General features: G+C 39.8%; 1 protein-coding gene across 1 annotated transcript in view; it reads right to left on the reverse strand.

Annotated features, from left to right (window-relative positions):
* Positions 1-26,985, reverse strand: part of CNKSR2 (connector enhancer of kinase suppressor of Ras 2) — a 163,278-nt gene that overhangs the window by 29,836 nt on the left and 106,457 nt on the right. Inside the window, exons 21-22 of the mRNA XM_081859058.1 lie at positions 3,627-3,823; positions 550-2,750 (exon numbers count right to left, since the gene is read on the reverse strand). Of these exons, the coding sequence (XP_081715184.1) occupies positions 2,535-2,750; positions 3,627-3,823 (413 nt within the window). The 3' untranslated portion in view covers positions 550-2,534. The remainder of the gene's footprint in view (positions 1-549; positions 2,751-3,626; positions 3,824-26,985) is intronic.

Consider the following 26,985-nt stretch of genomic DNA (forward strand, 5'->3'; position numbering starts at 1 on the left):
AAGGGCGAGGCTGACTGAGGCTGAATCAGGTAACATGTAGCTCTCATGCATTACCTTCCTCGGATGGTTTAGCTATGCTAAGGAAACTTCACTCATCCCTTTTCCAACACTGGAGTGTCCAGTGCTGCTACTGCTGCCTTGGAAACTACAAGTGGCCACTGTAAGCAGCACCCTCTCCCTCACTACCTCCCCTGATATTCCAAAGAGAGGGAAAGCTACTTCCTGTTACCAAGAGTTTAGATCAGTTCCTGCTGCTGACTTTCATCTGCCCACCCTTGCTTGCATATGCTCCGAGAGAGAATGCAAAACGAACTGAACTAGACAAGCAGCCTGTCAATTTCATCTCCTTCCTCCCTCAAAAACACACCAGAAGATATATGCATTCTAGTCCTTGCTCCAGGATGCAGGCTATAGGTGTGTATGCATTTATATTGAACGTGGAAATTGATAATGCTACCACCCCCTTCATCTGTGCACTCCAAAAGAAAAAGATAAAATGGAAAAGGCCTGTGTCCATTTAACCCCAATTTCCCTAGCTAAATTTGCTACCTTTTCAACTCCAGGAGCTCCATAGCAAAGGATGGCATTTCACCCCCAAAATGGTAATGGTGAAGAGACAGAAGGGTGGGATAAAATACGATCGCCAGGCACATCACAAGCCACACCTCCACATCGCAAGGGCACTAAGTTGTTTCACATCTGGAAAGGCCTGCACTGGACCTCTTGCACTGGAAACTCAAAATATTACCTGCAAATCAGACAATGGGATGACAATGGAAAATAATTAGGAGTGCAATAGTTTGGGAGAAACATTGTATGGATTCTGAGGAACGCATGAATGAGAAGAAATGTTAAAGTGCCACTGGTTACAGTCATGCCACTTGTGCTAACGTAATAATCAGTTTCACATGGCATGCAAGTAATTCGGTATTAATATGGATCTTGTTTTGGATAGAGGAATATCCCATTGAGCCTTCTTTCTGCTCAAAGCCTATTTATAATGATTTCTGGGAATTTTGTATGACTGAATTTGCATATAATGCTAAGCCACAGTTTATTGCTGTGATGAGCTTCAATGAGCGTGATGTCAGGCATATTCCACCTCCTCCTGATGGAAAAATGACTTCTGGCAAGCATGGTTTCATTTTTAACGAATCTAGGCTTATAGTTATGTTGAAACCAGGGATCCTAGTTTAAAACAAACTCTGGATTCATAATGCATTGTTTGAAGCTGAACTATTAGGAAACTGGCCAGAGTTTGTTTTAAATCAGGATATATGGTTTGAACATGACTATAATCCAAGATTTTTTAAAGTGGAAGTAAACTAGTCAGAAGTCCTCCTCTGGCTTACAGGAGAAGGAGAAGGGATGGAGGCATGTATGAGCCTAACTCTTTGCTCAAGCTCATGGGGCCTTTTCATGGAGCACTATGGCATGTTTTTGTGTTATGTAGGAAAGCAGCCTATTAAGGAAACTGAGAACCACATTAATTGTGTATGGAAATTTATGTATTTTGATAATGTGCTGAACCCACCCACCTATGCCCCCTTCCTATTTACCAGAGTTTTCAGAACGTCTCATATTTAAAGCAGGAATTTACGTGAGCTGGCACATTTGAAACATTTTAAAGTTTGACTTAAACAAAAAAATCACTGAATGGAAACTTTTGGCTAACAGTACAATATTTTTTTTCTGCAAAAGAGTCAGAAGAGGCCAATATAGGGCAATAATATTGTCCAGTCAGTTCTCTGCCATAACTGAAACAAAGAGAGCCCTTTATCCTCAAATTAAATCTGTGCTATAGATTGTCTGTTAACCATCCCTCAAAAGACTGGAAAAAGCGAAACTTTGTCTGTTTAATATATAATCTAAGCTTATGAAAGTCCAGTTTACCCCTCTTATTCCCTGACCGTTTTTTAAAACGCAATCCTAATCACAGCATTATACTTTTTTTCATTTTTTAAAATATCTAAAATATTCCACCAAATATAAAAGTTTAATTCCCACACTGGCCAAAACAAAGGCTGTATTTTGAAAGTGTAACTCATTACAACAGTTAAGATACTATTAAAATAGGAAACATATTTGACAATCAGTAATAAAACACTGTTCTTGTGCCATCTTTTCACTTGATAAATCAATGTAATCCTCCAAAATATATACTCATTAAAATATATATATTTTAATCCTTAAAGACAATGGTCACGATCCAAGGAAAGCAACATGCATGTGTTTCTCTTCGGTTTAAAAGTAGTTTAGACTCTTCAGCACCAATCTCAAACAAAATGTGCAGGATTCTGTCCCATGAGTGCATATTCCTTCTTTGGATCGTAGCCAGTGTTTGTAAACATAAACATAAACAGAGCATCAGCAGCGTAAAAAGTATGTAAGTATTTATTCGCACAATGACAATGGAATTTTTACTTTACTCATATCATAAACAATAAAATAGATCTCCTGTAAGTCGATATAAAAGCTACTCAGTGTACTTGATAAAGGTCTGAAGTGCCACAAAGAGGCAAAATCATTTTCTTTTATACATGTGTTTCAATATAGGAATGTGTGTGCGCTAAAGAGTCTAGAAGAGCATCAACTTCATCAGAGTCATTTACAAGGTCCTCTGAAGGGTTGTTCTGAGAACTATCCAGAAACAGGTCAAGGTACATTTGTTTCCAGTCTTGAAAGTCTTTAGATGTCAAATCTGGATTATCCAGAATTTTATCTATGATGGCTACTTCTTCTTCTCTGGCCTGGGAGAAAACAAAAAGATCTGTTCAGAATGAGGAACAAAGCACCCTTCGTCTTGTGCCGTTAGCTTTTAAAGAACATATCTGACATACCATTGTACTTTGAGATGCCATTTCTAGATAAAAACCCTAATAGCTTCATTTTAAGACCAGTGGGAAGCTCCCTAAAAAAATATATGAAAACCACTCTGTTTGGTGTTTTGACTAATTTGAATGCTTGCTCTGAATTAGTGGTGGTTTGATATTTTACAACTTCCCCAATAAACTTTTCTGAAGTGGTGTATATGTAGCTGTGATGGAAACAAGCCAAGAAAAAAGGGGGGAAGCAGGGGGGCAGGAATCAGGGGGTGGGGTACAGAAAATGACAAGCAACAGAACATAAAGAGGATCTCTGTCATATCAACAGAAAGAGATGCTAAGGAACATAAGGGATTTCTTTCTGGTGTCTGAGAAATCTATTTATCATTACACTATTTACTATGTATTGGCAAAAAGGGAATTCTCAGAGCATGGTACCTGGATACATAAACGATTATGTACTCCTATGAGAAATCTTGAAAGCTGGGCAAAATTATTTCATATTCTGAAGTACACAAAGCAATATGATAGTATCTAAATATCTGTGACATCACCAGGCTTATGGATAATGTCTTCATTTACCACAGAATGGACCAGAAGCAGATTAACTCTTCATTAAACGGGAACTGAGGTAAACGTGTTTGTTGTTGAGAAACTAATGTTTTCTTTCTTTCTTCAAACCTCTTTTGTGTACAGCATTTACCAGTGTCCGTCTGTTTTTAAATATGTGCAATATATCCCTTGAGTTCTATGCAGGATACTCTCCTTTTGTGAAATTTGCTGACCCCCTAATTAACTCACCTTTAAAGTGCTTTTCAGAATTCGCAACTGGTGCAATTTTTCATTGACTACCGGATCACTGCATCTTTTAATAAAATACCTCTTGTACTCCATCTTTGTGGAAATTTGCTGGTCTCCTAAAGGTGACAAGCTAGCTAGTTCCAAGGACCGATACAAATCTTGCAGGGAATCTGCAGGCTTTTCTTCTATGGTTTCAGCTGTAAGACACAGAGAAAATTAACTGCATAGTTTGAAAAAAATCAGCCTAAATCAGTTTCTTTTTAAATTCCATGACAAGGCTTAAGAAGTTTAACTATTCAAATGTGGCAAAATTTTGCTGAAATTATTTCCTTACAGAAAAGGCATGAAATGTGTAGACTGAGCAATCCTTGAGCAATCCTTATGCATGCATACATGTATTTTGCAACATGCAGATATTTATATATGTGTATGCATATATCCCCCCATACATATATTTCTATACATATACATATATAATGTGGAAAGTCATGGTAAGTTACAAATTCCCAGCACAGGTACATATAAAAAGATAATCATGTGACAATCAATAAACAGCTTCCGAATTAATTTGTCACATTAAGATCAAATTTAAAGTCAATCATCTATATCGTGCAAAAACTGTATAAAGTCAGGTGATGAGAACTGTATTGTGCACTTCCAAGGGCACACCCATTGCCCTGTTATGTGTTGAAACGGGAGTGTTGTTTGCTGAAATGTATCTACTGTACTGTATATATATTTTATAATTGGCTCACAATTCAAACCATGAGAGAAGAGAGGGTGTCTAAAGAATCCTTCCATTGTGCTTGGCAAAAAGATCTAATAGAAGAGGACTAACCTATCAAGTCTGCATTCCTAAACACTCTTACTTAAGGGAAAGTTCCACCAAACTCAATTTACCTCCAAGTAAACACACATAGGATTACACTGCAGAACTTTCATCCTGTACTCTTTGAGGGCACCAGGCTTCAATGAGCACACAGAGTTCCTGCCACAAAAATCTTTTAAATTGAAATATATGAGCCACTGGAGCTCCGTATACATATCAGTGCACACACACTGCTGCAAGAAGAGTGTCTTCTCCAAACAGAAAATGCTCCAATAAAATATAAGAGTCAAGAATTGCTTTCTAGTCTGCACAAATACAATATAGTTGTTTTTTAAAAAAATGTACAAATTACTGAAATCAGGCAGGCAAATATGTCTTTCTGCTTTGATTTGACAGGATTCATAACCAAATGCCTCAAAAACATACCACCACAACAATTCAATGTGTCTAGAGAGTTACAGTTAATGGCATCTCACAGCTTGCCATCATATATATGCCGTGGCTACATCTTTATAATTTAGGAGTGCTTCCCTAAAAATGCAATGGAAACTGAATTGGTTTGCATTCAAAATTTTGATGTAGAAAAGTGCCTAAAGATGGGAGCTGAGAAGTTCCTGATTCAAATCATAACCATGAACTCCTATGATGGCCCTAGCTAAGCTACTATTTTCTTAGCTTCAAACCTTCAGGTGCAATATGGGGATATTAATACTGGCCTACCTTTCAGAGATCTTGTATGAATCATTGAGACAATGTATGTCAATGCAATATATAAATGTTAAATTATCCTAATCTTCTATGTCAGGGTTGGTTTCTTTTTTAGCCAAGACCTAGACAAGAAGACAACAGTCTTTATAAATTTGGGTAACTGCAGATTGTCAATATTTTGTGAGAAGGACTGAAGTACAAAGTGAGATATATAAGTTTGTGCAGCTGAAGTAGATTAGAGCACTTTCCCCCCTGCAGCAACCCATCCACACTTAAAAAATAACAAACTTTTTGCAGTTAGGAAAGTGACAGAGAAATGCATTGAAAAGTATGGAATGTACAACTGATCAATGAAAAGACATATAAACACCCCACAAGCAAATGAAGATGAATATATTTTCATATAATCTCCCCACAAACAAATCAGAAGAAATGCTCAATAATAACTGGACACAGTCTAACCAACCGTCTGTGCTTTGCACAAGCAAATCAGGATTCATAAACAAGATGGTCTGGAGGAGCTCTTTGCTTGTGCATCTAATTCTGGATCCAACTGAAAGCGTTTGTGACATATTGTGGATGTGATTGACAGAGATACTGATCACAAAAGACTGAAAGGGTGGGGAAGGATTGGCATAAAATTAGCCCTACATGTTTTATCTTTCTTCTAGATTTGTTAGTGTTTTCCATCCTTAGATATTGCTATCTCCAGCCTGATCGATGGAATGATCAGAGGAGTATTACTCTGTGATTTATATCATTTACAGACACCACAGAAGAACAGTATGGACCACTGATGACACCAGTTTCAGCAAGTGGATTGTGCCTTCTTTAACATGTCTTTTCATATAGCCTGTTTATATTGTCCCATTTGATCCACAGAAAAACTGAGGCTGCCCCACATGTAAAGCTTGGCTCCATTGCTAGCGTTTTGTTTACTGGTCATGTGTGAACATGACAAGAATTAAACTCAGGAACTGCAATGCAAGTTTTAACTTTTGGCCGAAATGCATTAAGCGTTTGTAAAATCTGCCATGTGGAAAATAAGAAATTGTTGTAAACTTGAGAAAGAAAAAGAAATAACTTGTTTTAGATAGGAAATGCTCTGAGATACAACCCTAACTCTCTTTCATAGCAATTTTTTAAAAAAATCCTTACCCAATAGCTGTATTGCAAATGATAGCAAGGATGGCATAATACGAAAATAAAATAAGTTAAGTTGCAAGAATGGAGATTCCCACTAAACATTCAGAAAAACTTTCTGACAGTAAGAGCTGTTCAGCAGTACAACAGACTCCCACAAGATGTGGTGAACTCTCCTTCCTTGGAGGTTTTTAAACAGAGGTTGGATGGCCATCCGTCATGGATGCTTTAGCTAAGATTCCTGCTTTGCAGGGGGTTGGGCTAGATGGCCCTTGGGTCCCTTCCAAGTTCAAGAGTCTATGATTCCACTTATTCTGTTAAAGGTAAAGGACTCCTGACCATTAGGTCCAGTCGTGACCGACTCTGGGGTTGCGGCGCTCATCTCGCTTTATTGGCTGAGGGAGCTGGTGTACAGCTTCCAGGTCATGTGGCCAGCATGACTAAGCCGCTTCTCACGAACCAGAGCAGCGCACGGAAACGCCGTTTACCTTCCCGCCGGAGCGGTACCTATTTATCTACTTGCACTTTGACATGCTTTCAAACTGCTAGGTTGGCAGGAGCAGGGACCAAGCAATGGGAGCTCACCCCGTCACGGGGATTCAAACCACCGACCTTCTGATCGGCAAGTCCTAGGCTCTGTGGTTTAACCCACAGCACCGCCCGTGTCCCTTACTTATTCTGTTACTTATGTGTTAAATCTACATTCCCAGCTGACTGAGCTAAATGGGAGTATTACTAAACACAAATGCCAAATACCAAGGGTCAGATCTGTAGGTAGCGTATGTATTTTTATTACCTCAAGAGGGCTGACTCCTGAGTTACGGACTTTAACACATTTATGCTACAATTTTAACTTAGCCTTTTCCTTATCAGTTAACACCCCCTTTCTCTGTCTTTCATATTGTATATCTTCTACTTTCCCTTTTTCTCAGAATCCCCAAGGTCCCCTTCACGTTAACCATCCTTTTTTTTTTTTTACGCCACAGCTTTCTGCACTCCATAGCACATGTCATCTATCACATCATAGTTGCCTCTTCTGCCTTTCCAAAACTGACAGGGTTCTCTGCACCCCGTGTTGCTCACTTACCATATTTTTCGCCCCATAGGGTGCACCGGCCCATAGGGCGCACCTAGTTTTTTTTTGGGGGGGGAAATAAAGAAAAAAATTATTTCCCCCCCAGGCGCAGGGCTGGGGCGGGAGAAGCCCGAGCTTCCCCTGACCCCAGCCCCCAGAACAGGCTGCTATCTGCAAGCCTAGGGAGCCCAGCGGGAAGTCGCGCCGGTCTCCCCATGCTTGCAGAGAGCTGCGCGAAGCCCGGGGTGCACTCTTCAGCTCCCTAGGGTTGCGGAGAGCTGCACGAAGCCCGGGGCACGCTCTTCAGCGCGCCCCAGGCTTCGGGATGCAGGCAGCTCTCCGCAATCCTTGGGAGACTGGTGCGAAGTCGCTAGTGGAAATCAGTGTCCAATGGGCTTGTTCCATCCCAACATGTCTTCAAACTGGAACTTTTACAATACAGTTTGGGCCTTGAATTTTAGTTTAACAATTTTGAATTAAAGAATAAAGAATATATCATATTCTCCAATTTCAGGAAGAAAAGATGAAAGATGCAATGAATAATATTTGCTTATCAGATTGTAAGTTATTGCATTTCAGAACAACTGTCCCTTAAGCTACCTTAATTGAGATTATGTCATGTGCAATTGGTTGAAGGGTTTGAGGTAAGACCTGGTTAACAACCATTTTAAAGCATCATAAAAGGCTTTCAGTATGGAGAGGCACAGTCTGGTTGACACTACACTGAGCCTTCATCATTTCAAAGGAAAGAAACAACTAAGCAAGCTTCTTACCTGAAGGTCATAAGAGGTAGCTATTGACAGAAAGTACAAAGAAAAGAGAAAAATAATAAAAAATAAAATCAACAGAAAATTAGCGGAAAACAAATATGCTTCAAAATAATGTATGTGCAATGGCAAACATTAATAAACCTACCCTAACTTATTTGGTTTAATCACTATACAACAAATAGATCAGCTTGTTTATTTCATGTATTTTTCGGTGGTGAACAAAGCAGTTACAGTCGTAGGGAAAAGAACTCAAGTAATTTTTAAAAAATCACTACCACATTTCGATGGCAGATTAGTTTTTAGTTTTCATTATTTCAGGGATCAGGTAATACAATACTACTCTGATACTTAATGCTGATAGAATCAGAACCACAGTAAGCAATTAATAGTGGAGGCTTTGTTTCATTTTTTGTTTCACCTTATGGGAAATCAGTTTTGAAGGGGATAATCCTGTTCTTATGGAAAAGCCTACAACAAGTGACACATAATTATTGTTCTTTTAGCAAAATATCTGTGGCGTGAAATGTAGTTATTGTATATGAGGCTGTACTAAAGGTTAAATGACAAATGGTGGAGGTGGCTGGTCTTAGTTACATTAGTCAAGTCAAATTTGAGTACCGTATTTTTTGCCCTATAGGACGCACTTTTCCCCCTCCAAAAATGAAGGGGAAACGTGTGTGCATCCTATGGGGCAAATGCAGGCTTTCGCTGAAGCCTGGAGAGTGAGAGGGGTCAATGCGCACCGACCCCTCTCACTCTCCAGGCTTCAGGAAGCTATCCGCAAGCCTTGGGAGCCCGCGGGAGTTCCTGCCGGGCTCCCACGGCTTGCGGAGAGCTGCCTGCACCCCGAAGCCTGGGGCGTGCTGAGCAGTCGCGCCCGGGCTTCGGGTAGCTTTGCACAACCCGCGGGAGCCCTCCCATGGCTTGCACATGTGCACTTCCTCTATCCCGAAGCCCGGGCGCACTGAGCAGTTGCGCCCGGGCTTCGGTTAGCTCTCCGCAAGCCGTGGATGGGCTCCCACGGCTTGGGGAGAGCAGCTTGTTCTGGGGGCTGGGGTCGGGGGAAGCTCGGGCTTCCCTCGCCCCAGCCCCGCGCCTGGGGGGGGGAATAATTTTTTTTCTCTTTATTTCCCCCCCAAAAAACTAGGTGTGTCCTATGGGCCGGTGCGCCCTATGGGGCGAAAAATACGGTAACACATGTCTGCCAAGGTTTTTAGGACAAGTATTCAACCATGAATACAGTACAGGTATGCTCAGCACACAATCTTTACTCATATCACAAATGTAATATATGTACCAGTTTTGATCGTAACGTTTTGTTCTTTAAGCACAGAAAGCTTGCGCTCACAGAACGGGCCATTTCAACGTGAGCGCAATTCTCTTTCTGTGAACAAAATCTCCTTCTGTTCATGGATCAGAAGTGATCCACAGCAATAGTTGTATCACCATGGCAACTACAGTACATAGATTTAACCATGAAAGCACCCTGTAAGGAGGCCAACAAATGTGCACTCCTAATCTATGTACTTTTACACTGACTAGCCCAATAGTGCAATATCTTCGCAATCTCTATTGAGGAGTTAAATTACTAAGCACCACACAGTTCTCCTCCAAGTGCCAACACAGGCCCAGTTAGGCTTCCAGGACTACCTCCATGGTAGTTAGGTTTCTTACTTTATGGCAGACAGATGTCCCATCTGAAAGCAATCAACGCAGCATGATGCTCTTCCATGTAGTTTTGAATTATGCATCTGTTTTTAGAGGCAGGGCACACTTTTACTGAGGGCAATAGCTACTGATAACCAACCAACTTCATTGCTTTACAATGAAACCAAATGTGCCGCATGCTGCTTTGCATCAATGAGTTTAGTGGGTTATTTCCACAGGAATAACTTGAGTGATATGCTGGATATATATTGTGTGTATAGCCCTTCCTGTTGCTTTTCATAGTGAGGTATAACCCTTGCGGAAAAAATCCTCAGCATACTTATAACTTGAGTTTGTAACATCATAAATGGTATGAGAAAGCAATAAAGAAATATGCCCATTCTGAATCATTCGGTGAATGTCCAGGTTCATCACAAGAAAAGGCCTTAAGAAAAAACGGCAAAGCAGAACCACTGAAATATCTGTCTCCAAGGAAGAAAGTAGAAAGCAATTCACCTCTTTTTTCCTTAAAAACCCCTGTTTGCATTAAGAAAAAAATAACTGGAATTTTACAAACTTTATTTTTAGTAGTACAGAGAAGCTTTACAAATATATGTGCAATTAATGTCTTGGACAGCTAACTGCTGCCATGAATATCCCTGCAAAATGGAAATGGTCATTCAATACACTATTTTGGGACAGAAACGTCCATGCTGAAATTTGAATGCACAATGGTGCCAGAATATCAGCTCCTTTCAGCCTTAGGCGAAGTGTTACATATGAGCCATCACTGAAAACTGATAATGGAAGATACTATAAATTCTAATCTCAGCTTTTAGCTCCCTGATTCATTTCTAAAACATTTCATTTCTGTCTAATTACAGAATTTAATGATAAACTGTAAAGGTTTCAAGCCAATCCAGCTAGGCTTGAGTGATAAATCTTCCGGCTTGCAAATCTTTATGCACTAAGCAGTAGTTTATTAACCCTATAGAGACCCTCTATAAAAAACTGAAGGCTGCTTTTGCTGAGCATCAAAACAGCAGTGAATTACAGTAAATTTCCTAGAACATATGATTAATTTAATCTTTTGACACACTTCATTCAAATATAATCACTTTAGTCCTGCTGATTAAATAAGGGAGTTAAAGTGCAAGCCTAAATCCCATTGAAATCAATGGGGTTTGAAGTGCTTAACTTTGACTGGATTTAGCTGTTTATGGGCTGTTGTGTCGGTTGACTAAAGATACAATCTCCCTGTGTTTTTTAAATTAATCATTGTTTTACTTTCTAAACATCAGCTAATAATCAACATATTTTGATAAAACAAGAACATTAGATCTGTGCTCATAAAAATAGTGGAAGCTGAATTTATAGTCAAATCTTGACAGACCTATTCCAGGTCAAATAACCTTATTTAAAAATTACATGCATTTTCTACTGATCTGTCTACAGTATACAGGTTTATTATTATTATTATTCAAGCATATTAAAGCTTCTAGAGTTTTCTTACTGCTGTCAAGCAGTTGCTGTGTATTGTTTCCTTGTGAAAAAATTGCAACACCTTTATAAAAAGGGAAATATATGCATTTGTATATAAATAACTCTATATATTTTATTGGTATTAACATAATGCAATACCATACATGGACCTGACAGAAATAAAACATTTCAAAATACATCTTAAAATTCTCTCTCCATAATTAGTATGAAATATCAAGAATTTAGCATTGACATTACAGTACACCCTTAGCCAAAAATAGAAAGAAAACCCACATCCAATCACAGAGATACAGGCAAAAAATGATCCATAGGAGACCCAAAACATAATGATAGACAATATCTGAATCTACTTAGGGAGACATTCCATCGAAATCCTGGCCGCTCCAAATTGCCTCCTAGGGATCCTGAAGGATTTACAGAGAATACCTTATGTCTATGCTGCAAGGCAACATCACTCACATTTAAATCCTAGAAGGTAAGGAGAAACTGAAGATTTCTATCTGCAGTTTGAAACACACCAAAGTGAGGCATTATATTAACTGTCAGAAAATCAGTATTTGTGCACCATCAGATAAATCATTATAAACTGCTTAACAAACTCTGTTGCAATCCTAAGCACACTTACTTGAAAACAAGGATTAAGCTACACATGACAGTATTTAAACCCAGGTCTGCTTCAATCACATATTAAGTGTGGAGTAGGGATGTGATTTTTAGGCTAACTGAACCTTCCACATGTACACTGCTAATAACCACCTTAAAGCCTCTCCCTAGTCCCTTTCTTCTCCACATTGAGCTCACTTCTGGAACTGGAGCTCAGCTTAGAATAAAATGTCCTGTGGGGCAAACTGCAGGAAGATACAGCACATGGAGGAAAGGGTCACCAGTCCCCAAAGGCATACAACCTTTGCTTTAAAAAAGGAATCTGTTCACATCCTTTGTGGACATTTTTGGTAGAGATGTGGATTTAAATAAATGGTTCTGATACCATCATGTGTAGTTTGAGCCTAAATCCCACTGAAATTAATAGGATTTGCTCCTAAGTAAACACAGTTAGAATTCAGCTTTAGGTCTTGCAACAGTCTGTGCACACTTGGACTTGACAGAATACATTGAATGAGTATTATACAGCAAGTTATCTTCCTTCACTACTGTGAAATACACTAAGAATGGTATTAGCTTTTGCCACTTTGGATGAATGGAAGTAACTGAAGTTTTCAAAATATTTTCAAATATGATTTTATAGTTACCACAGCTGATCCCTCTTTCCTTCCTTGAAGACTGCAGAACACACCTGAGTATCATCATAGCCCTTCCCCTGCCATCACCCTTTCCCCCTTCTGTTTCTCCCAAGTTGGTGAGCAGTATTTTCTGCAACTGTATTCCATGTAGCCTGGGTCTGATATTGTGCCTAATCCCTCTGTAGAAAGGATGCATTCTTCAAAATAAAAGCAATAGATCTGGCAACAGGTTTGCCCTTTGTAAGACTTTCCTGGAGGCCCCTTACCCAGGCATTTGGTTGTCTATGTTTTAAAGTCAGTTCTTTCTTAAAAACATCAGTTATTCAAGAAGAATTGATTGGCTTTCAGAATGCAGGACATTAGAGGTTGCTTGCAAGAGGCTGAAGATGAGTCTCCGTCGTGCCAATTCTCTCCGATCTAAATTCTCTAACCAATAGTTTATCAATCTCTGAGTCCAATCGGTTCAGTGCCAAGAGAAGTGGATCCGAGTTGGCATGGGGAGGTTCTATCAACTCTCGCAGTGCTTTAGCCTAATACGATAAAGCAGTGATACAATATGGTGAAAGAACTGTGATGGGCTGTTATTACTATATCATATTAGAATTGCATTAGTAATACAATCATGCAATCTTGATAAAGAGAGAAAGCATATATGGCAAGATTTTCATATGATGTTAGCTCCACAGTGCTCTTTTTTTATTTGCATGCATACATGCGCAAGAAAAAAAACCCCATAGTACTTATTCTGGTATCAGACTTTAGAAGTCTCGGTCTCTGATGAAAGAAAGAAAATTAGTAGGATGCAGTTCTAGATTTTTCAATTTAAATTAAAATGGTGACAGTAATTATAAAATCAAACTAAACAAAAATGATAATTATAAATTATCTAATTATAAACCAGGATTTTCCTATTTAATATGCATTACAAAAATTACGTACTAAGAAGATGGGAAACATTGATTTAGACTGAAAAACCTAACCTTCTCAACATGTTTTTGTTTTTGTTTTAAAAAAACACACACACCTATTAATTTCTGTAATAAAAAAATGATACTGAAAATTGAAGTCTTGTTTATGTTTACACCTTCAGCAGCATATCCAGTATGATTGTTCTAATTAAAATCAACATGAATGTTTAAAAAATCTTCATACTTGATGAGTCCTATGCCTGGTTGAGTTGGCACGCTTATGTAAAAATTTAAAGGAACACTAAGTACATTCTAGAAACACACATACATTCATATACATATATAAGATGCATCTATCTATCTATCCATCCACATGCATATGACTGTAATTTAATCAATAGATATGGGAGCTCATATATACATAGAGCCTACCCACAAGCTGCCCTCCCTGATAAGGTAGGGTTTGTATCTAATTAACAAAAAATTAGGTTACTGTAGATTGTGGTTACAATAATCTGATTTCCCCCTTTTCATTCTGATTAATTAATAAGTTAAAATGCCAATTACGATGGACAGACCATGGCTGTTGAGCCATAAAAGGGGGGGGGGGCGTTATTGCGTTGTTGCTTTTATTTTGATTATATATTTTGTGGTTTTATATTTTTATTTACCGGTAGTTCTGTGAACCGCCCTGAGATCTCCGGGCATAGGGCAGTATATAAATTCAAAAAAACAAAAAAACAAAAAAAAAACAAGCACCTTTTGGTTAAGTCTAAACAGAATTTAGAGCTTTTACTTACTCCTAAGTAAATCGGGTTAGAGAAATTCAGCCTAAACCCAGATCCAACCCTATGTCTCTCTATTCACTATATTCACACAATTCCTAACTGTACAAAATTATGATCATGTCCCTCTTGTGAAACCAGTAGCTTGTGATTTAAGTTTGCTTCTCATTAACTATAAAAGCCGCGGAGAAGCAAAGTGGCTGTAAGTCTTCACTCTGGGAGTTTGCACATTTGTGCAATCCTGGAAAGCCATAGTTTGGCTTACTGTGTCATGTGAAGCAGATCACAGTTCTTATATGCTTGGCAAATCATCTGCAGTTCTCAGCGTTATCTGTAAAACAAATGAACTCTAAAGCCTCAAAACAACTCTGCTATTATATTAAGAGCCCGGTGTACTTCCATCTCATTTCAAATTTCCTGATTTATATTAAATATAGGTATCAAAGAAAAGCCTTCAATAGAGAAAAGGATTCCAGGCATTCCATTCTTTTTGCAAAATATAAGAATGCTTAGGATGCCAATTTTATATTGGTTAATTGCGTGGACAGGCGGAGTCCCCAGATCCCGAGTGGTCCCCCCCGTCATGTGGAATAACGACTCTAGACAACGTGCTATGGGATTAAATTGGCCACAACTTTATTAAATTTCAAATGTGGGTAGACCTTGGCTCAGGCATTGGGCGTTCTCCCTCCCTAGTCCCCAGCCGGGGACCTAGGGAGCATCAGGGTTATCCAGTGTGTGTGGGGGGGATGGGCCGGCTCTGGAGAACATATGTTCAAGCAGAGATAGCCGCCCCCGTTACACCGCCGCAGGGGAGAGCAATGACGACCTTTCGGCGTACGGCCAAAGCCTCCCTTCAAAAATCCCTTTAACGGGGAACCCTGGTATCGCCGCCGCAAAGAGGAAGATGGACTAAAGGATTCCGCCCAAGGCCTGATACCGCCAAAGTTGTGACGTTTTGCTATGGGAAAGGCGAAACCTGCCAATGCAGGGGCCAAGTGAGGATTACCAATTAAGATCCACCCTCTATTGTGTGGGCAGGTAATCCCTCCCCTTACCTGGCCTGGTTTCCCTGGCAACGCTTCCCCCAGGTGGGATTGGACAACTCGCTGGGGTAGGCGGGGACCTCCAGGTATCCCACCTGAGGGAAGGCAAAGCCTATGCTGATGGGGCCACTCCAGATCCAGGGCTGCACGCGTCCACGCAAAAGGCACCCCCCGTTTTAAGTGGGGAGCGGTCATTGTGTCACCTTCAGGTTCCAAATAAAAACTTTTCCAATATGTTATCAAAGATCTGCAATCTATACTGGGAGATGGCCCTTTCCTCTCACTAGGGTCAGTGTAGGTCTGTCCTTTCACACAGCCCCATCAATCTGAAGCAGCTACAGCAATGAACCATCAGGGGAAAAACTTTTAAGCAAACTCTGGTGCCAACTTTGGTCCCCTTGCTACTCTAGCAACACCATCTAGAGCCCTGACAATTTCAGCCATTCCGCCAAGAGGTTATTCACCTGCACATCTTCTAACCTGATGTATGCTGTCCTCTGCCAATAATTCCCTTTCACCATTTACACAAGCCAAAACATCATGCTTTATGCAAGAGAATAAAGGCATACAAAATCAGACATAAATTTATGCCCAGGGTCGCAAACAACAAGTGATAAAAATAAAAATAGATAAAAAACTATTCCTATACAGGTGCAGATTGGATACACTTGGGAGCTAATAGGAAGCATTTCAGTTTTCCAGGACATTCTGTAACAGACAAAGTCACCGAACTCCTAGGAAAAAAGGTTACAAATTTCAACATGAAGCTGCTGGATTAGAATTCACTAGCACATTTTACATAGTGGAAGTTGGGGCATATAAGAAACTGATTATCCCTGTTGATCTGGCTATGCCAACCATCACCCTGGCACTAATCAGAGAAGCAGGTCATTAAACTGAAAAAGACTGACTAGATTCTGTGTTCATATGTACTCTGCATGGTGCTGATACATCTGCTGCTATCATCTCTTGCATTGCCTGTCACTCTTTTCCCCAATACTTTGGAAATAACATTTGGCTCCCTTACTTCTGAACTCTCTCTCTCTGTCTGTCTCTCTGTCTGTCTCCCTCTTTCTCCCTCTCTGTGTACACATACACATACTGTAAGTACTCAATTAAGTGACCATGCCTGTGGCAAAGTGGGTCTAGCTCACAAAAGCTTGTGTCACAGTGTATTAGTCTACCATAAAAACATGGGTACCCTTCTGAGATTTGTATTGCAACAATTTCCCTGCCTTAGGGTCCATCCACACTTCACAAAAGTTTGTGTTTTATCCATTGCAGATTTGTCTCACCTCAAGTTTAGTCTGGGGTTCTAGGTCCCCAATGATGCATTTTACACTGATCTTTTTTAACTGTGAATTCCTTGAAACATGTCCATTCCACTGTTCCACTTTTCTCCTTGTCCCCACCCTTTTCTCTGTCCCTGTATCACAGCAGAGCCACACATCAGGGGCGGAGGAAGGGGGTGGTCTGCTTCCGGTGTCACCACTGAGGGGAGTGACAAAATGGCGGGCGGCATTCACCATGGGGCCTGCAGGCTCCGCATTGCCCCAAACAGTCCGCCCGCTATTGGCACTGGAAAGGGAAGCTGCTTTTATGCTCACTTGCAAACACATATAATCAATTGCAATGCGATGAGCACAAAAGGCAGACACATTTTTAAAAAGTGTGGGGCAGAGAACCAGAGGTGCACAGAAGGGGTGGATGTGAAAGAGGACCACCCACACAATGCACCACAAGGGAAAGTGCACATTTTCTATTCAGGAGCTAAAAAAAGGATCAGATCGGAAGGGGAACAAATTTCTATTAAGGTTTTAAGAGGTTTTGCATTTGTTCTGATAAAGTTTGGGGTATAAATGGAAAGCTTTCAGATCAGTACTATTGATCCTATGCAAATTCTAATAAGTGCAGGACAATTGGAAATGTGGACAGGCCTTTAATGTTTTTGCTATTCAAAAACTCCAAGAATCAGAAACAGGATATGTCAAATAAGCACCTGTTAGAACCAATTCAATGCATCTTCTCTGAAGTTTATTTTGTTCAGGAGCCAAACACAGCAGAGAATTATTAGAGCAACAACTGGTTCCTTGTCAGATGACGAAAGCAAAGTATTTGAAGAATGATGCTAGGATTGCTGGTCTTGATTACAGCAAAGGTTAAGCAAGGTAAATACTATCAGATGCTGACAGAAACAATGACAAATCTTGTGTCACATGAAAGACTAACAAATTTATTATGGCGTCAACTTATGTGGACCAGATCCCATAATAAATTTTTGCCTCAGTATTTCACACCCTGGTTTGATCTAGCTTCAGAAGGCCTCAAATGACACTGTGTGAGGGTGGAGGTGCAGGACTCAGGGTCAATGGTTGAAAGCCTAGTAACAATGACTTCTCATATGTGCTGGTAAGGTTTCTTGGACTGTGATGGACCAGGTACCTCAGGCTACACAGGTGGTATTGGTATGAGGCAGTCAATATTGGAGGGAAAAGGATAAGGAGAGCAATGAGTCCTAGTGAGACATTCCCTGGTAGGGCCAGCAGACTTTGAAAGGTGAGTAGTACAAATCCCTTTTTACCTGTAACAAGCACTGTTTTAGGAACACAACACACAGAGGGGAGGAAGGAGAAAACACAGCACCTGCATAGGGGGCTACACAGAACATATGCAACACTCCTGGGACACAAGTTCAAGACCTACCAACTGCAAGGAAGACTCTTTTGCCTAACAGCCAGGAAAGAGGGCCAAGACAAGAAACAAGGGCAGTCTCAGGCACACACAGTGAAAGCAACAGCCTCCACTGACTCACAGTAGGTCACTTCGGTATGGACCAGGGAAGTCACTTCGGTGCTGCTAACGCAGCAGTTTGACTTCACCCCCAGAGACAGACAAATGCCAACAACTGACAGTTAAAATGATGGTTTCATATTTGTTCATTCTATTTGCATCAGTAAATTCAGAACCCATTCAACAGAATTTAAAACAGATAAAATGTTACTGCTTTCAGATTTTGATGAGAATTACATTTGTGCTAGTGTTCTTACATAAGCATGACTATATTAAATATTCTACAAGCCACTGATTTCAGTCCTTTTATTGCTGTGTAAACTGGAAAGAAAACTCTGATTTCGGCCTATTAGGAAAGCATCTGGGTACTAAACACATAATATGCTGCACTCACCAGTGTAATTAGAGAAAATCAGAACTATACAGGGATTTCATTAGGACGCAGGCTCTTATTACAGAAGTCAAGTGATGCAAATGCTATGAGATCTCTAGTGCATTACAGCTTTGCTTAAAGATAGAAACAACCAACAGCTTTGCTATCGTTTCAGTCTTTCCATATGTGAACAAGAATGGGTGTGTTATTTTTTAATGTGAAACTCTTCTAGTTGCATAACCAAGTAAATAAACAAAGGAACAGAAAAGCAAAACAAACAAACAAACTAGGGAACCCACTGTATTCTTATTTTTGTAAAACTGTTCATTGCAGCAAAAAAGAACCTTTTGTGCTTTATTCTATAAACACAATTCTTCTCATAATTGCAATTCTGAGGCTCCTGAACCTTCTAAAACCTTGTTCTTTCTCTCAAGCTTTCCCTGCTTGATCTGTCTTCTCTTGCCTCTTCCATGCCATGTACAATCTTAAACTGTGGGGGAAGTCTAGGATGATTGATGTTATGAAAATTCTGCACATGGCTTAGCAAGTTTGTAGGCACTTAACAACAATCATTTTGCACCTTCTGTGGTCCATTTCCCCCATTTCAAGTGCCACTTTCCTTCCTCCGATACCTTCTCTCTAATCAACTGCCTATTTGGTGCTTTCTGCAAGCTAGGTGCCCAGTATAGGCAAGAACCAGAGCCCTCTCTATTTGACAGGTGCATGAGATAAGCTCATCCAGACATCCTCTGGGCTTTAAAGTTCTGCATCTAAGCGGGTGTGTGTGTGTGTGTGTGTGTGGGTGTGTTTTCTGACACTTTCCCTGGTACAACAGTGTTTCAATGCTAAATTGGAGCAAACAGCAATTGGGTTTTCAGTGGGTACTGCGATTCAGAGGTAAAATGAAGGTTTTTCCTGGGACAAACAAAAGACACTCAAGACACAGAGCTTTGAAGCATGGACCTATGCCTAGAAAGCACGATGCAAAAGGAAGTCTGTACAAGCTCTATATAGTTAATCTTAATCTTAAATCAAAAGACTAGCTTCTTGAAAACATGTTTGGCATCAAAGTTTCCTAATCCTGCCTGAAGGCCTTTTAAAATACACCATGCTGACAGCTATTCAACTCCTAAGGTTTGGGACTTATTAGACAATGCCTTCCATATGCTACGTCAATATAAGTATCTCTTAAATCTAAATATAAGATATTATTATTTTATTTATTATTACTCTATATCCCATTCATTCTCCAGCGAGCTGAAAGTGGCGTACATACCCACCTCCCCATTTTATCCTCACAGAAACCCTGTGAGCTAAGTTAGGCTGAGAAGTGTGACTGGCCCAAGGTCATCTGGTGGGCTTCACAAATGAGTGTGGATTTGAACTCTGGTCTCCCAGGTCCCAATCCAGCACGCTAATCCCTACACCACTAACCTGATTGTTTTAAAATAAAAAAGGAAGAGCATTTAGACAGCACAGTGCTACCACAGCAAATAATTCAGAATGCAGAGTGTGCGTGCCAGAATCTGAACAATCCCACTTTAAGCTGCTGATCTCAGATCTCAATTGTGTGGGTAGATACCCGTCGCCTTGGTGATGAGAAAGTCTGTGGGAAGGACAGGAAGGAGAATATTTCATAGCTCACTGCAGAAACTGGCAGGGTGAAGTGTTGCCTCTGAATTCGGCAGTGATAAAGCCTGAAACCCATCAACTGCTGCTACCTAATCACAAGTTGCCACAGCAACATAGATAGGAAACAAGGGATGCTTTTCATAATAACATTAAGGGATGAAAATGCTCAAACTTGAGTATTGGTGTGACCAAAAAACAACTACAAAATATCTACCCTCCCCAACTTCATTTCTTGCACCTAGGTCACTTTAGAGAAAATAGCTTTGTTGCAAAGGACAGATGTCAACACTACGTGCTGAATCTATTATGTGCCAAATTTTGAATCACAACTGAATATGAAATGCAAGAATATATTTCTTTGATGACAAGGATGATAGCCATGAAGCACTGTTTGCTTGCACAAAACTCGGGGGGGGGGGGGGAGGGAATTGCAGTGAATTTTCCTGATTCATTTCCTGCCCCCAAATAATCATGGTAAATTTAACAGATCACGATTCATGGAAGTTCTTAAACTATTTCAGAAGTGTGAGTGAGGCAGGTAACAACCAAGGAAAGGCTTTTCTGTAGCAGAATCTGCTCCCTAGAGAAGTTCACCTGTGCTACATTTTAGCTGGCAGGTTAAGACCTTAATTTTATTTCCCTATGCTTGAAGCAGTGACTGGTTTATCTGTCAATAACTTTTATATGGCCTGTGCTACTTGCTGTTTTATCTGGTATGTTTATTCAAAGACTAAGCCTTGTGTTCTTGTAGCCCTACTTTGGCCACCGGAATAAGACCCTTTTGCCATAGCTGTCAAGTGTCCCTTATTTGAAGGGACAGTCCCTTATTCCAGCGCCATGTCCCGCTGCTGTCCCTTATTGATGGATGTCCCTTAAATGTCCCTTAAATGATGCCCCTTAAATTTCAAAGGAAGCAGCTCCTCTCCCTCCCTCTCTGCCGGCCAGGGAGGAGAGAGGCTCCAACTGTGTTGCTTGGCTATGTTGCTAACCCAATAAGAAGTCTAAGAACGACTGGGGGGTGGAGCTTGCATGCCTTGTGTGTTGGCTAGTTAATGCAAGCTGAGGGGGTTTTTGAATGCTGGACGCCATTTTGTTGCACGTGCTTGCTGCAAACTTTGCAGTGCAAAGCCAGGCCGGGGAGCCATCTTAAGTTGAGGCTGCATAGGCCTTGTGGTGCATGTGATTCAGATTCTATTCAGTTGAACCTCTGGTTACAAAGTTGGTTGGACAGTGTTCTCGAAGCTACCCAGCATGAGTTTGAGCAGACTGCAGGAGGACAGGAAGACTGGAGTGCCTGGAACAGGTGAAGCTGCAGGTCCCTTATTTTGGCTGCTGGTCCCTTATTTTCAAGGCTGCTGGTCCCTTATTTTCAAATCTGTAAGTTGACAGCTATGCCCTTTTGCATCCTTTTGATACTATGCATGGGTAATAGACCCTTTGTTGATATTAAAAGGAGGGGTTAGAACTAGCACCTTGAACGTATTTCGATGCTAATAAGCAGCCAGTGCAGTTGCTGAAAAAAGGCAACTATGTCCTTGTTACCCTATCGCTGTTAGGAGGCTATGACTTCTATCCAGTTCTAAATTCTGAACATTCATCAAAGGCAGGGCAATATATTTGTTTTTAAATCTTAATAACCCACCTTTCTTCCATCATGGTTCCCAAGGTGGCATAAAGGTGGTTCCCAAGTGGTCACTGTTCCAGACAATGATCAGACCTGCTTAGCTTAAGCAAGGTGGTGGCCTCATGTACCTTCAGACAATACAATGAGACTAAATAAAATATATTAAGTTATGATTTTCAAAATAAATCAGCTGGAAGGTTTTTATAGGGAAAAACCTTTAGCTATGTTTCTATTTTATCACTGAGGCTCTGAAATGGCCAATCCTCAAAGTTAGGGGGAAAAAGTGAATAGCTTGAAAGGCCCTTTTCAGTCTATGAAGGGCTGCTGATACAAATTCCAATGCAGTTAACAAAAAAAATTCATTGGCACAATTGCCCCAGAAATTAGTAGCAAAGCTCACTCCAGGGGCATTCCAGTGTACCTTATCAAAAGGGAAGGCTAAACCCTAGATTGTTCAATCAATTTTCATGAAGCTAGTCAAGCACTGCTTCCAAATACTGCTTAAATACAGAGATTGATGCACCTGGATCTGTGAAAAAGGTAAGTACAGCTTGTTGTTATTATTATTATTTATTGAATTTATATACCACCCTATACCCGGAGGTCTCAGGTCGGTTCACAGAGTATCATCATTATGCTACTCATGTTGCACTTAATCAGAGTGTCAATCTCTTGAGAAGTTCCATATGCACATGAAATAGTATATATGAAATCTATAGGGGATATCTATCACAGAATGTCTCCACAGCCATGCTCTAGTCTAGTGTTATTTCTCTCCACCTTATTTAAATTGTGCCTCTTCTCCTGCAAAATATTTCCTACCTACATGCTATATCGCACAGATGGGTGGATATCTCAAGCTGTCAGTGTTCTTGCTTGCTTACATTAAACCTAGAAAAAGTAATGCTTGCCTCTCACAAGTATATCCCTAGTTTTAATCATACAAAGCCAGGACATATACCAGCTCCAATTATAATTTGCTGTTATAGAATACATATAGCCTGTGCACTTTGTAAGCATCATGGTTGCCAGCAAAGACTTAAATGTCTCTAACCTTGTCTGTATCTTAATTTTAAAAGCTTATTGATTCACTAATCCTTATGGCATTAACTTTAACACTTGATATTGATGATTTTAAAAATAGCTCTTCTTGCTTCACTACTTCACTGATACTGCTGTCAAAAATGTAAGATTTGGTTTTGTGACAGCTTTCCTAGGACAGCTGGGAGCTGTTCAGAAGCTCATCAAAATATATTCCATGTTTCTGTGAGCTACATACTAAAATAGTCCTATAGCTCCATGAAAAATCGGTGAAAGCAGTTCATCATTTTCATACCCTCCAACATTTCAAAGAGGAAAGGAGAAACATTATTGTTTATGAGTACCTAGACTGGGCCAAAAACAGGCCCAGGGGAAGGCTGTGTTATAACAATGGTGAGTTGTGAGGTGTAATCTACCAGGTTATACTCTACAAACACAAAGGGCATAAGAGACAGGAAATGCCATTAAGACAGGACATTAATTGTGTGACTGAAACATTTTAAAATGTTAATAGCAGCTGCAGAGCCCCTGATCGTATTGAGGATCACAGCACAAAGTTAACCCTGTTCGTTTACACCATGGTTTCAATTAAAATTGGTCCCCCAAAGCTGCTTGATTTCACTGGCAGCGTGGAGTGGTACCAATGGGAATTAAGTAAGCAAACTTAGCTATTAAAAGTACCAAAAATATATTGGCTTTGAATGCAAAATGCCACTCTTTTCAAAAAAGAAATCTATTCATCTCTGAAAAAACTGATGGAGACATACCCTGGCAGAGTGTACTCATTAAATAATGTCTTTGACAGACTAAGGAAGGAGACATTGAGCAGAAGCCCTAAATTAGTAGTGAAGATACTGCAGGCTGATCACCTCTGAAGATATAATGTTTTCATAAACCTAATTCTGAATTCAACAGCAACTTAGGGTAAACATGCTGCTTTTCATTTTATTAGGTCAGTAATTCCCACACTGTGTGCAAAGAAACTTCAGTGTGCTGTGAGAACCGAATTAAATCAATTCAAATCCCCCTGAACTCAAAATACCCACTTAGTGAAGAGACAGTTCACTGCATCTATGCATAAATCGTATGCCCAGATTCAGTAACTTGTGCAGAATCAAGGAGGGATGGTCTCCTCTGAGGGTGGGTAATTCTTTCTCTTACTGCTAAGGCTACAATCCTATTCACATTTAATGGAGGAGCCTCACTGAACACAGTGGGAGCTGCTTCTGAATAGACATGCATGTGATGGTGCTGCAAAAGTAGTAAGAGTTTCAAAGTGGCATAGGTACACTTTCAATTCAGAAAGGAGTGTGCTGAAATATGGCATATGACATATGGTACACATACAGCAGGCATTGCCCATAAGATTTATAGACTCTTATAGTAAATGCATACCTTCCTATGGACCTGCATTGAGCTAGCACATACACTTTGCTCTGTTGTTTAATATTAATAAATATATAATAAAATATTATTATTATTAGTTAGGAACAGATGTCAAGCTTTCATTGAGTTTCTAAGTTAAAAAGGAAACTTTTCATTTCAACAAGAGGTACCACAAATGTTTAAGTTGCTGAAAGATGATGGACAAAGCAATCCCAACTGGGAACAGAGAGCTGCAGTGTGGCAAAGTTATCACCATATTCAAGTCCTTGTAGGTTTTTCATCATACTTCAGCATATGGCTAATATAGATGGCAGAGAATATAGGACATACTACAGCAGGCATGGAGGCTGAATACAGTCCTCCTGTGTGGCCCTTGGCTTTCTCCCTAGATCACTCCTTGTACTGTGATATGGTATGTTCCTTGCAAGGGTGGAGTCAGGTGTGTGTAGAAACCTCTTAGATATGCAAGAATCACATTCATTGCTCCTCTTACATTTGTCTTCATCATTGCATCAACCACTTTTTCCTTTTCACTTCAGGACATGGGAATGTAACCCTCTGGCTGAAAAATGCTCCTCACCCCTCTACCATAAGGTATTCATGAAATGAGAAGTAACATACAGTTCTTTCAACTTGAAGACTGTTTCTTTGCACAGAACTTCATACTAGAAGAGCATATTCATTACCAATCATAGCTGTCAACTTTCAGATTTGAAAATAAGGGATCAGCAGCCTCACTTGTCCCGGGGACAGTCTACGGGATATCTAACAATCCGGAATAGCAGCGGGAAACAGCGCTGGACTAAGGGAATTTCCCACACAAAAAAGGGAAGGTTGACAGCTGTTACCAATGTATCAAAACACTTAACTCCCAAAATGAAAATATTTATGCTTAAAAAAAAAGTCTGTAGTTTAGCCAGATATTATCTCAGAGGAAAGGTGTCTTGCTTCAAAACACTTTAGATAGCAACTTTTTCAGATGAATATAGTAATTACATAAGGCTGTAGCTGAAACACAAAAGAGTAACATGGTTTAAGTGACACAAAGAATGTCATACAAAGCTTGTTTCTGCAACCACTACTGAAAGAATATGCTTCAGGGAATGAAGCAAGCTCCTCATTTAGTTATTGTAAGACTGGGATGAAATCAATAATAGAAAACAACAGAGTAATTCATAATGAAAAACACCACTAAGGAATAAATTACAACAAATCTACTATGGTATCTCTAATAATAAAAAAAAGAATGCTCAAAGAGAAGTTGTCTTTTCATTTCAAGCAAAAACGAAGAAAAACAAAACAAAGAACTGGCAATGTATTTTTCCCATAATTTTTATTAAAAGTTTTTCATCATATAATAAAATAAATCAACAACAAACTAGTCTAAATAAGAAGAGAAAAAGGAAGAGTTAAGTAAATACAAAGGTACGTATCTTAATCCTTGTTTCACACAGAAGGGGATGTACTTTCCCAGCTCTCACTTGGGAGCATCCCTTTCTTCTCCCAGCCTCCCACCCTGGGAGATCTTCCCCTACTTGACTCTCACATGGGGTCCTTCACCAGCCAGCCATCACCTTCATGTGTATACAATCCCTTCAGTGACCCAGAGTATAGGACACCAAAAACAAACAAACAAAACAAAGCAAGAAGAAACAGAAGGAAAAAAGCAAGAAGATAAAAATAATAAGCAGCTGAAAAAAGAAAATAAAGGAAAAGAGAAATAAAAACGGCTTCTATTTCTCCATCTGTCAGTTTTATATATATAAAGATTATTCAAAATATTCACTCCAGAAAAGTATCCAGCTTTTCCTCCTTCTGCTAGGCAATATTATCCCAGGCTTCAGATCCAGACCTCTCAAGTCCATTCCTTTTCCCTTCCTTACACAAACTCTAAAAGAGGTTCTCCAATTATTATCATTGATAAATGTCAAGAATAGTCTTTTTCCTGTCCAGCACAATAACTTTGCCTTCAATGTTGAGAAGCAATAAATCCTTCATCTTTATTCATACAGGAGTCTCTTTCCTGTAATCAAGAGTTATTCATTCATTAATTCACACCCAGTTCCATATCTTCCAATTTTCTGTTCATTGTGGTTTTCCATCCTAATTTAGAAAAAAACAAAACAGTACTTCCATTTTCTCTTCTTCCATTCCACTCTCCTATTCTGGCAGTCATTTATCAATATTATTTTCCAAAGGTTCAGTGTCTTCTTTAACCTCATCTTTCACTGGTCTATTTTCATTCACCCTTTTAGCCATCTCAGCTCTGATCTCAAATTTTAATTGCTCATCCAGTAATCGCTGCATGATGCCAACAGTCAATGGGGTGTCCAACAGTGTTTTTGCCATACTGAGTGTTCTTGGTCATATTAATAACTCACTCTCCACCTTAAAGTCTTACTGTCTCTGCCTTAACAGCTTGACTCTCCCATCTCCTTATCTCCAGACAGCATTCTTTTCCCACAGAGGCATAAATAAAACTAGTTTCAGTTTGCAGCCAGTACTTTCATCAAAGGGATGGAAGGTTAAGAATAAAATAAAAATTTCTAACAGTTGGAATGCTCCTTAGCCACTTAAAATCTTTCTTAGTCGTAAACTATTAAAACATTCTTTCTGTTTTGCTTTCAGCCTTTCAGTGATCATCTCTCCATAAGTCAGTTCACATTCCAGATGCAAATTTCAACAAGCGGAGAGATCACTTCAGTTATAATTTATAACAGTCTCAAAAGTAATTAAAGAAAAGGAGGCACTGCCCACTTTATGCCCTCAGGACTGACCCTCAGGACTATTATGCTGTGTTTGGACACGATTGAAATTCCTCTGTTCTAGGCCACTCTCTTCTCAGAACGTAATAACCA

Source organism: Podarcis erhardii (genome assembly GCF_964252035.2).
Source record: "Podarcis erhardii genome assembly, chromosome: 4".
NCBI lineage: Eukaryota > Metazoa > Chordata > Lepidosauria > Squamata > Lacertidae > Podarcis > Podarcis erhardii.